Source organism: Cryptomeria japonica, chromosome 6 (genome assembly GCF_030272615.1).
Source record: "Cryptomeria japonica chromosome 6, Sugi_1.0, whole genome shotgun sequence".
NCBI classification, from domain to species: domain Eukaryota; kingdom Viridiplantae; phylum Streptophyta; class Pinopsida; order Cupressales; family Cupressaceae; genus Cryptomeria; species Cryptomeria japonica.
Genome location: NC_081410.1, coordinates 434,243,514 through 434,256,422, shown reverse-complemented (window position 1 = coordinate 434,256,422; position 12,909 = coordinate 434,243,514). Strand labels below are relative to the sequence as shown.

Genomic DNA, 12,909 nt, shown 5'->3' with positions numbered 1-12,909 from the left:
AAACCAAATTAATCCAAAAAAAACATGTTGCAAAATGAAACCATTAAGAAAATAAACATTCAGTGGATTCAAAAAGAGCATTCATAAACATACATATCCCTTTTCTATGCTTCCACATTTTTGCAAAAATGTTACAACTAACAAAAGCCTCCCCTTTATTCTTTGATGGATCCCTATTCTAATGCTTCCATTTTGGCATAGACAAGCAAAATGCTAGAAAAAGTTACAAATTTTAGCTTGACACTTGCAAACATGGCATTCCATTAAATTACACTTGGAGCTCCTCTCATTGTATGGGCCTTAATTTATTTGTTAAAAAGGAAAAGTGCAAAGAAAGCTTCAAGAGAAAAAAACATGTTGAAAAAAAATTCACTTTTATTGATATTTTCAGATATGTAGATGAATTGTCAAAATTGATTGTGAAATTTTATATATGTTTGTTCACTAATAGAGTCAAGACATCCTTCAAAAATTAGTCCCCCACCTTGCATCTTTGTCGCCCTAATATCCATCTCTACAAAAGTCTTCTAAATATGGGTTTCATTCTATTATAACTAGAATCCCCATTCTTAATACCTACTAAAACTAAGTATATCTCACACTCCACTGCGCCCTAAATTGTTGCATAACAACCAAGACCCAAGTTTTTAAGAGTTATAGTCCACCTTATTTTCATAGAGGGATTTCTAGTATGGACCAAACTCTACCATTTTCTTTACAAAAATTATTGATTGCAAATAAAGAGATTGAAAATGTCTTCACATCTAAAAAAATTCAATCTAATATTTAGTTGTTCTTAGGCAAAAATTGTGGAAATGTTTGCATTTTAAATTGTCTTGATTTTTTTTAATGAAGATTTCAAAGTTTTCATATTCATTGCTAATATTCAAAATAGTATTTTCCTACATATACCTCAAAATCCTTCATTTCTTTCGATGAAACCTTTTTGCTCAAATATTCTAAACATAAAACAAATGCCCTAGTTTTGGCAAATGACTGGACTATAGCTATTAAGGGACTATAGCTATTATTGTGCTCCACACATATTTTTTTAAAATTTTCACACTTTCCTAAAATCTACTACTGGGTCCTTTCCCCTAGTCAAGAAAAGAAAAAAAAATCTCTTTGATTGACATGCTTGTCAAAAAAAAATGTTTATTTGCAGAGGCGGGTCTGATACCAACTTGCTTTTAATGACGCTTTAGATCCAACATGAGACTGAGAAAGAAAAAGTCTGATCCAACGTCGTCTTTCACGGATTACATTTTCTCTCCTTGTGAATCGCAAGATCGGACAAGCAAAATAATGAAGAATTGGAAACTCCTCCTCGTTCCTCTTCTTCTCTTCCTCTCCCTCCTCTTCCTCCGCACACCCTCCCCAAACTTTCGGGCAGGTCCTGCGATCGAATCTTCGCTCTCCTCCATCTGCAACCGCAACAGCTACCCTCCCCAGTGGCAACTTCGCTCGGACCAACTCACAGTCCTCATAAGCGGCTTCTCAGAATCCCGGCTTCACCTGCTACAAAACATCACCCGCAGTTATTCTTCCTTCCCCTGCGTACACTCTGTTTTCATTCTCTGGGGCAATTATTCGACGCCCCCAACTGTTCTACAAACCCTAAATTTGGAGTCTTTAGGTGCCCCCATTTATGTCCTGAAAAACCCGTCGTCGAGCCTCAATCACCGCTTCCTCCCGCGTGACTTCATTTCTACGCGCGCAGTGCTCGTCTGCGACGACGATGTGGAAATACAGGATTCTGCTTCCCTCACCTTTGCCCTGCGCCTCTGGTCTCAGCATGGAGGAAAACGGATCGTCGGCTTCTTCGCTCGTTCCCACGGCTTTGACCTTGAAACGCGCGCATGGATGTACACCGTCTTCCCGGACAGGTATTCTTTTTAGGTTAGTCAGAATGCTTATGGAATTATCAGTGTAAGTTTTATGAATCGAAGTGTCGGATTATCTGTCATCGTGTCTATTATTCTTTTAGCTTTTCAGATTATTAGAGAACAGTCTTCCAGGACAGGTATTCTTTTTAGGTTTAATTACCATATTCATGGAAGTAATTGTGTTAAGTTCTATATATTAACAAATTGGATCATAATCTGTAGTACTTTTTTCATTTTAAGATTATTAAGAAACTTTTAATATTCTTTTTAGTTTTTATTATCAAGAAGTTTCCAAAAATTCTTTTAGATTTTCATCTTATCATAAAACACAGTCTTACTGGACAGATATTTCTTTTAGGTTAGTCACCGTGCAAATTGAATTGACCGTGTAAGTTATTGAATCAACAATTTAGATCTCAGTCCATGTTCCTTTTGAAAATTTATATTATTTAATAGGTAAGTCACCATGTTTATGGAATTAACTCCGAGTTCAAAGTTTTAAATCATATTTCGTGATCACCTATATTACTCTTTTAGGTTTTCAGATTAACAGGGAGTTTCCACTATTCTTGTAGGTTATAATCATCACATTTATAACATTAATTCAAAATTTTTTAAATTAAATTTTGAATCATATTCTTTGATCTACTATCATATTTAATATTATTTTAGATTTTCATATTATTAGAAAACAGGGTTATCTAATAATTAGAGATGAAAGGGAGTTTTGCTTATTATCCGGATCTGTTTAGTTATGAAATATAGGCCGCTATTCCTTACTTGAAGTCTACGCTAGGGTTTTGACATTATTTCAACAGTAATTGTGTAGATACAAGATTGCATTCATGTTTAAGTCCATTTTTCATTACTAAAGCCTGTTTTCTAATAACTATTGATTGCCCAAGCTTGATATACCTAATACTTATTCTAGATTGTTTTCATAATAATTGCATATTGACAAGATTGCCTAAACGAATGGCTCTATCATTAGGACAAGCGGCCCAAACTGCAGATTCAATTTTGTCTTTGCACAGTTGTTTGGGGAAGATTGTAAGTCTAATAAATCTCCTATCTACTATGGGACGAGTGGCCTAACATGAAATTTCAGTCTTGCGTCTGCATAATTTTTCATACACATTGCGAGGAAGCTTTTAGTATTATAATTTCCTACTATTAGGACAATGGCCAAAAACGTACTTTTTCAATCTGTAGCAATACAGTTGTTCCTGCACATTGTTTTCTATTAATTATGGGTTGGGAAGGCTTGACGTGTAATAATTTTTGAAATTATTTGTGCAAATACATTCGAAATTCATTTGAACAACTTTTGCTCACATACATGACTGAAATTTCAATTCTTGTTTTGGCGAATCTGTGTTACCCATTACGAACAGCAATGGCTGGAAACATCGAATTAATTCCATATAAATGCAACTATTTTTAAAGCTTGTATATAAATAGCCATTGATTGCTGAAGCTTGAAGTCTGTAATAAATTGTTATATAATTTCCATTGGATCTTATTTATGGAACACATATGTGGAAGTGTCCGTGTGCAATCACTTTTTTTGATGCATGACTAAATCAAGGTTTCAGGCCCGTCTTTTTGGACCATCATCAGATTGAGTGATTGAAAATGTTGATTAAGAATTATCCATGCATTTATTCCTGAAGATATTGCTTTATAGTAATTATAAATTGTGTTTTCGCATATTCATATTTTTGAAACCTATATTTGGAAGCAACCATGTTCAAATGATTTTTTTTTTTAATGTAGGTACTCTATTATTCTTACAAAGCTCATGATTGTTGGAACGGAGTTTTTGTACCTGTACACATGCCATTCACCTAAGGGGGTCAAAGAATTTGTAGATAATGCCAGGAACTGTGAGGACATTGCCATGAATTTTGTTGTGGCGGATCGCACTAGGGCTGGGCCTGTGTTGGTGGAGGGAAATCCTAGGGATTGGGGAGATACGAGGAATTCTGAAGGTGGGTTGGTGGTTGATGCTGCATTGAGTAGTTTGGAAGATCACAGGTAGGGGTTATTTTTGTGTTTAAAATGTGCATTGATTGCCTTTTCTTGTTATTTTTTTCTCCAATAATGTTCACTACTTAAAAATGAAGTTTGTCTACAATTTTTACCAAACAATATTTATTATAGAAAATTGCTCTAAGAAATATGCTCCGAGATGAGAATTTTATCCACATTTTGATTATCAAAGTTTTCTCTTATGGCATTCAATCATTTGAAAATGAATACTGGCCACATTTTTTACAAACAATATTTCCTTTAGAAAAATGAATAAGGAAATATTGTATAGAGAAGAATTTAGTGACATTTGGGGCCACTCATTAGGCCCTATCATCACACTGGAAGATCAAATAATATTGTCATCTTCCATTCTGATGTGAAGGGTTAATCTTGCTAATAACAAAGTTCCCTGAAAACACATTGCCTGACCGACCCCCTCTGCTCCTTTCTTTCTCCATTTCTGATGTTTGGGGATGGCTAAGAAACTCTTCCTTGCCATTCCTGATAATTTTGTTTTAGGTGAGCATTTCCACTATGCCAACAAAGCAGGGGGACAATTTGGAAATGTCCTTAAAGTTTCCTGTGAATATTAGAAATCACTAGTCATTTCTTGTAGGTTTCTGAAACTCCTAGATGTGTTCTACAAGTTTCAGAAACCCCTAGCCATGCCCAATATTTATTGGTTTCAGATTTCATGTGAATGTTCAATATTTGTTCACATTTCATTTCCTGAATTTCAATGTTGGATGTTCATACGTTCAGGCTCTTAGTTCAATAGAATGTAAGTTTTTTATTATAAAATACTAAAAGCTATCAAAATTTCAAACTTCCATATGTTCCATTTACCCTTTAGCCATAAGTGCAATATTTTTTTTTGTTTCACATTGCACTTCATAAGTTTTTTTTTTTCAAATATTTCAATGTTGAATTTTCATAGGCTCCATAGAAGCAGTAATTTCTAAAAAAACATGATTTGTCTTCTTGCCCCCCTTTCAAGTTTTCCCCTGAAATAAGCAAAATAATTTGGAAGAATCAGTCAAACAAGGTTTTAATGATATAATCACAATTTTATATTTTTTTGCATTTTTTCTCAAAAGTTATAGGCTTTCTGGTTTTTCTGATATCTGTGGTGATTTTTCTAATTTTTTTTCTATTCTGAATTCAGGTTTTCCCGATTTAGTCCTGAGAAATTGAAAAAATCTTTAATCTTTTGGTTGGCTGAGTTTTTCCCAAGAACAATTTTTACTGCTATGGCTTCACGCTATTAGGTTTTTATTTCAAGTTATAAAATAGGCAATAGCAACAGAAGTTTCAAATTGTCATACTTACATGCATCTGACACATGCATTTGTATTGCATTATATTTGCCCTCCCTGTTTTTCTAAATCTGGGAAAAAAATTGCAATACAAGAACCCTGCCCCTCTGTCCCCTGCAATCCCTGTCCCAAACACCATCTAATATAGGTTAATCAAATTATCTTCTTATATGCATTTTTCCAATTAATATGATTAATTTGAATATTTGCCAATTTTTTTTATAAGACACGTATAATCAATTTCCAGAAAAATCATAGATAACAAATAAAAAAATTTGAGAATTCAATATTGGAAAGATTGCTAAAATTTCAAAGTGTTCTGTAAAAATTATCCATGGTCACAGGAAGCGCCGTGGGGGTTGCATTACAGAGTTTCACAAGCTTTGGGGTCGTATGCCGCTGAGGTACAGTTATGGTGTTGTAGGTAATAGGGTTCACGAGCAGGGACTTTGTGAGAAGCTTGGAGTTCTTGTTCCTTGTGATCGGGATGCAAATTTGAATACCAGCAGCAACCAAGTAAGTTTTGAAACTACTATTTTCATTTGCCTAATCCTTTTCAATTTTGAAAGCTGCTACTGTTTATAGTTTGCTGATGTCCGAGAAATTGCATTTCTGAGAGTTATTTTTTTATCTTTGTACAGTTTTTTGTTTTAAAAATTGAAAACACCACTCTTATTATTTTAATCTCAATAATGAAGAGACCTTAGGTTTTTTCTTCTTTAAAATTCCTCAGGTCAAACACCCAAATTCAGCACACACACACAAGGGCTTTATACCCATCGATGCTTGATCCTGATTTCTAAATTCAAACAACAGGAGGCACAAGGGCTTTATGCCCAACGAGGCTTGATCCTGGCTTCTGAATTCAAACACCCACACACAGTAGGGCTTTAGGCCCAGTGAGGCTTGATTCTATCTTCTGAATTCAAACACTCACACATACAAGGGCTTTATGCCCATGAAGGCTTGATCCTTGCCCATGAAGGCTTGATCCTAACTTCTGAATTCAAAAGACCAATGACCACTGGGGTTTGAATCTGTTTCTTTTGCAGGGTAAAGCCCAGTCTTAACCAGTGGATTTTAGCCTGACATAATTTTTTTCTTTTAGAGATCATTTTTTATATTATCTGCACAGCATTTATCTGTATAGTAAAACAGAAAACTGATTTCACTCCATATAAAATAATAAGGATAAAACAGAAAAAGAGAACGGTGAAGGCAAAATTAGGGGAATAAACATCACTTTTGGAAATTTTTTTCAAAACACAGATGAAAGTTTTTGTAATTTTCCTAACAGTGGGCTTATGAAGAAGTTATGTACAGAGGGCTAATGGTTTTCTGCCTCACAAGTTTTCCTTCTTCTTCTTCTCTCTAGTTTTTGAATTTACCTTAACCTATTCTACTGCCTTCTGCCTTCATTCCTCCCATTGTACTTCCCTCGGACTTCAATAATACATCTGTAGAGATTCTACAAATTTTCTTATAACTCTTTCAGATATACAAGCAGATATATGGAAAAAAGCCCCCCCACAGAAATTGTAACCCACTAGGTGACTCTAGATATCAGCGTTCTGTCCCTAACACATCTTCAGTTCTAGTGCCAATGCAGGGCTTATTGGCCTCTATCGAGTCTAGATAAATTGACTGAACATGTAATATTCAGGAGAAAAATTATCTATAAAATTCTGAAATATAAATTTCTTAGATGTGAAAGGAACAATAAAAAATTTCTTTTTTTTTTCACAGAAATAAATAGTAAAACTTTGTACCGGTTATAACCAATAAACAGAACAAGCTAAGCGTGCAGGTGAGCTTCCTGGATTTTTCAAGACAACCAATTTTCAGTTGAGCTCAAATCCTGTAATTTCATTACCAATATTCATGCCCTTGTTACATTATGTCTTGCTATATTTATCAGAAAGAAAACCTTCTCTGAAAGTAACTAACCTTTCCATCACCAATAAGCAATCTAAAGCTAACCTTGCTTTTCATCATTGCAAAGCAATCTAAAAATTCCTAGGACCAAATGCCATAATTACATGTTGGTAAAGAATTGAACTAGGATAATTTGCTGAACAAGAGCTAGCTGATATTTTAACCGTACAAGATCTAAGTTGCTGAATTGGGTATTGGTACAAGTATGGGTATGTGGGTACGATATGAAGCATCAGTCAACTTTTTGTGGGGTTATATATATCAACGTAAAAACATAATTAAGTATAGAATACCATATATCATGCATTTGCTAGACAAAACCAATACAAATTTTAAAGTTAGAAATATAATAAACTCATTTAATAATTTGAAATCAAAAGGATTAATTTTGAATATCATGATAGATGATCATTGTTCAATATGAAAATAACATAATCAGTAATCAGTGTCGTATGGATCATCATTAAGACCAAAATATCATCATTAACATTAGATGATGATAGTATGTTTGCTACTTGACTCCTTCAAATTGAAGATTGTGCAATAGAAGAAAGATTCAAGTTAGTTCACTTTGGGTCTACGTCCCAAAACTTCAATGCACTTTCCTTGTACTAATCATTTTTGTCATTAAGAAGGTGCAAGTTGGATTGCACGTAAACTAGCTTCTCTGCTTTACTTGATGCCAATCAGTTGTGTTTCATTTAGTGGATGAAGGAGTATGTACTCCAATTCTGTTGAAATGAAGAAAAACTAGGAACACATTGAAGCAAAGGGAGCTCTCATTAGAGCTGTTAAATTAATGAATCATAAAACAAACTTCAAATTTTAAAATAATAATGTTTAAAATAAATAGAATTCAAATTTAGAGAGTGGGTCAAAATCGATAAACATGTGGTAAAATTTTGATTGCAAGAAGTTGGAGGTGTGGTACTTTATGGCCATTGGGGTACCACCAAGAGTGAGCATTGTTCCTACACTTGTCATAGAGAGGAAACATTTTGGCCTGTGAAGGTTGCAAAATTTGCAAACTCCCTTGTAACCGTGGGAAGAGTTTAGTAGGTGCTTTCCTTTAACCCTTTGTTGGCTTTTGCATCACTATATGGTGGCAACTTGTTAGCAGAGCAAAGATCTCTTCATTGTAATATTTGGAAGTCAATGTGATGGCAGGAAGATGAAGCGGAGTTGTCATTTTTTTCCACTACTCAATTCAAATTTATTGGACCTCTTTGAAGAAAGTTTCTTTAGTATCAAACTCATTTTGTGTTTATGTTGGATCTCAATTATTGAGTTGATGCCATCATAAACGTCTCCCAAACTTGGTTTATCCATGTCAATAAAGTGATTCACACTCATGATAGGCTTAGTGAAACTAAGAAGATATTCCATGTGATTCCAGCAAGTGTTATTTAGAATCATTTGCTTTACATTTGTCCCCTCAAGTGTGTAATTGCCTTCATATGAACCATGATTGGCTGATGACCATGCCAAAAAGCGCCTATTGCACCTTTTCAAGTTATCTCAAGATGATTATGTTGGGTGCAAATCTACTCTAAACAATCAATTAAAAAAAAAACAGTAAAAAAAAAGAAGAATGCATACTTTTTTTAGAAAACAAAATACTAAAGCATAAAATTAGAAACAATGCGTTGTTTGAATTACCTTTAGTAGCTTAGTCATGAGAATGATCTAAAAAAGGCTTGCAACATGTAGTGGTTTGTGATGAATATTTGGAGTCTTTGGCCTTAGCATAGTCTTGTTTGATCCTGTAGCATGAGGTTGAGTGAGTGCATAACACAAGGTGTCCAAAATATATGTGAAAACTATGTCTCAACCAACTTACTAGCCAGCTTGCAATTCTTTGCATTTTTTGTTATGACTTGGACAACACTTTGAGGGCCCACTTCTTGAATGCATTGTATAAGGATGTTCATGATAAATTGTGCATCTTTCACTTGCTCTTCATAGTTCATAGCTTTCAAAATAATTGCGCTTCGTTAGGGCACATTGCAATAACATTGATTAATGACTTATTTCTAGCATCCTTCCATCCATTGGAAATTGTAGACAATCTTGTTTCTTTCAATGAGGATCTAATAGGAGCCAATAAAGTTTCTATATGTTTGACCTATTTTGACAATAAGGTGCTACACACCTCATTACCATGCTTGCGTACCCTTTTAGAGCTTCATTTATTTTTCTCATCATATTTTGGCAATGCAATGATCAAACAACATTGAAGGACAAACCATTTGCATAGAAGGCATCTTGCAATAGTTTGGTCAATAATCTCTCCAACATTATTTTAAATGTCCTCTTCAATGATCGTTTTGCTCTCTTCACATTATTGGGTTCATTTTCATTCCTACAAAAAAATGGACGGCTTTCAACTACAACACTAGGGACGACACTATGAATATGAGATGGAGAAGTAGGTAGCCTCTGTGAGCCCCTTCTTCTCCTCAAAAGATGCTCTATTCTATTGATGAATCCTGAATCTACTTCCTCTTTTTTTGATTGGTGAATGCAGGATTTTTAGTTTGGCCCAAACGATGTGAAGCCCCAAACATGGGACCTCATCCCCGCTATGAATGCACAACATTAACTTGATTAGTCCAAACCTGCGAGCTCGATAGCTACTTCCTCTTGTTTTTTTTGATTGGTGAATGTGGGATTTCTAGATTGGCCCAAACTAGGTGCTTATCCCTGCTATGAATGGACAACATTAATGTGAGTAGTCCAAACTTATGAGGACGGTAGCCTAGTAGAAGCACAAAGCCTGCAAGCACGACAACCCAATGAGGGTTTAGAGCACAAAGTCATAGGCATGAATGCCTATCTGAAGCAATAAGTCTTTTGGCATGAATGCTAGCAACAACAATGCTAGGGTGCAAGTAAGTGAGCAAATTAAATCAACGAAGACACAATGCTTGTGATCACAATGCCCAATGGAGGTTTGAACATTGGTGGCAACAAAAATAATGCCACAACTTACCATCACACTATGGGACGAACCCCCGTGGATGTTTGAACCTTGGTGGCAACAACAATAATGCCACAACTTAACCATTTCACTATGGGACAAACCCCTTGTATCTACTTCCTCTTGCTCTTTGATATATTTTTCTATATTATAAGTTGGTATAGGTGCACTAGGTTGTCTTGGACATGGTTTGATTCCCTATCCAAGAAAAAACATACAAAAGGGATATCACCTAACTATATGAATTTGTATACCATTGCATATCCAAACATATGCCCCATCACTCAGAATCTATTGTAGCATTTCTACATGCCTCCACAAAGGTGAACTTGAGTCAAATTTGAAGGAAGGTTTACAGATAGAGCTAGAGTTGCTGCCATCATAAGAATGCAATGCTAATTTCTATTGCAACAAGAAGTTTTTTTGTATTAAGTATCATAAAATATCATTACAAAACTCAGAAGTCTAGGCTGGAGAACACACAGCCAGCTAGCATTTAGATCTCATAGTGACAATAAAACCATGTCAGGAAGGTCAGCGGGCCATATTATGTGGCCTTATACACAGGAAGTGGCTGAATTACAAAATTACAAAGATGGATGTCCCATACACAAAATATATCATAGAGGATTGTCGACTAACTAAATAGGAAGGAGTCGTCAAGATCAATATTGTCTCCCAAGGGGGGGAGCCACGTAGTACATCCTAGCTCACCCTCGCACCACACCAGTACATTTCCTTCGGCGAACTGGTCTCTAAAGGGGTGGGAAGGCAGACCTTCCAGTTCCAGCTCAATAAAATCCTCTCTCTGCTGTCTTGCCTCCATCTCTTGCATAAATCTCATTAGCGCCTGCTCAAAATGTGTCTTGTTGCTTCCCATACGGTCCCAAGTGAACCCATGGGACAGTTCTCGGATGAAGACAAGAGTTGTTCCATCATTCAGCCATCTGTCAAATTTGTCCTCGTCCAGTCGTAGAACCACAGTGACCTGCATAGCAACAAGGTAATGAATGAGTCTCCTAAGAGACTTAGTGAGGTATCTACCTTTTCCAATAAACACATCATCTTTCCTAGATTTCCAAATGATCCATAGAATTTCCAAGGAGAGAACAGACCAAAAAAGATTAGCACATTTCCTGCCACCTTTAACATAACCAAGTACCACCTCTTCAATAGAATGACATTTATTATCAACTGAATAACCAAACAATTTCCATACCTCTTTTGGCAAAATGACATTCAAAGAAAATATGGAGCACAGGCTCAGGGAGACTACACAATTTACACAATAGGGGGTTGCCATTATTATCTTTAAGCGGGAGCTTGTGAAGCAAAAGTTTCCAGGCAAAGAATTTCTTTTTTGGTTCAGTCGGATTAAACCAGAATCTCAAGAGACTAGTGTGCCACTTTTTAGAATCCCAGGTGAGGTTCCAGATATTGTTGAGATGGGTTAGAATATCTTCGGAATCAGCAAGGGTAGAGTAGATCAGTTTGGCCTTTATTAGAGGAAGGGGAGAGCCATCTCTCCAACAGAGGGAGGAGATTGGGGAGAGTGAAGAAGGGGCAGGTGAGGAGAGGATGGGATTGAGTGCAGACTTGACGACATTGTAGGTTCTGGCTTGGGAGACAGGGAGGTTGAATTCGGAGCTGAGGGCATCCCAAGAGATCAGGGTACCATCTTTCAGGATGTGTTCAAAAGTAACCAGTCCTAAGTTGTGCCACTTCAAGGCAGAGCACCCTTGAAGACAGGCCAGTTGCTTTCCATTATGTAGAGTATTCCACCATATAGATGTGCCCAAGTTGAGAGATCCCTTATTATCAACAATGCCCATGTTACTGATGAATTGTCTGACATGGTTCCAAGCCCTTCATATAGACTTGAAGACTTCTGATCCCACAGGAGAGATCTTGAAATTACCAGCAATCAGGGTCCACATGGGCAAGTTCTTCCAATTCTTTGCCTTTTTAGGGGTGGAGCGCTGTATGTTGTGTCTGATCAGAATTTTCCAAGGTTCATTGCCATCAAGGGCTTTAAAAATCCATTTGGCAGCCCTGAGTTTTAAGGTCTTTGAGGCCCATACTCCCCCCCCTGCATCTTAGATCTAACACAGCAGTCCCATTTAACAACATGTTGTTTCCTGTTCCCCTTCCCATCTGACCATAGAAATTTCCTGATTTGTTTTTGAAGATAGTTGAACTGGTAATTACTGAATAGCCAAGCTGAGGAGCAATAGATGTTATATGACGACAAGATTTTTTGACAGACCTGAACCCGACCTGCCAAGGAGAGGAAGTTCCTGTTCCATTTGGTAAGTTTTTTATCCACCTTATTCCTGAACCACTCCCACATTTCTTTCAGATTCGAGGAGACAGAGAAGGGAATACCCAGATATCTAGTGATCGTGTTCGGTCCTCCCCATTTCAAGTCAAATTTGGACATCTAGTTAGGAGGGGAATCGGTCCATCCAACAAACATTGAACAATATGTTTTAAAATAAAAATAAATGAAACTCAAACAATTGATAAAAATAATGTAAACTTTATGATTCGGACCTTCAAGTTTTTCAGATTTTATTTCATTCTATAATTCAAATTTAATTTTTATTTCATCTTATAGTTCAATCATTTTATAAAATAAATTATAAGTTTGAACTATTTATTTAAAAATGAATGGTATAATTAACTTCTAAGTGCATTACAAATTTACAAAGTGTAGTAGGGATATACAAATAAAAACTGAACTATTTATTTAATAATA

At 35.9% G+C, this 12,909-nt stretch overlaps 1 protein-coding gene across 1 annotated transcript in view; it reads left to right on the top strand.

The window, feature by feature from the left end:
- The first annotated feature begins 1,043 nt into the window (after positions 1 to 1,043).
- The window catches only part of LOC131037545 (glycosyltransferase family protein 64 C3), a 37,094-nt gene continuing 25,228 nt past the window's right edge, over positions 1,044 to 12,909 (top strand). Inside the window, exons 1-3 of the mRNA XM_059207396.1 lie at positions 1,044 to 1,886; positions 3,663 to 3,923; positions 5,581 to 5,752. Of these exons, the coding sequence (XP_059063379.1) occupies positions 1,213 to 1,886; positions 3,663 to 3,923; positions 5,581 to 5,752 (1,107 nt within the window). The 5' untranslated portion in view covers positions 1,044 to 1,212. The remainder of the gene's footprint in view (positions 1,887 to 3,662; positions 3,924 to 5,580; positions 5,753 to 12,909) is intronic.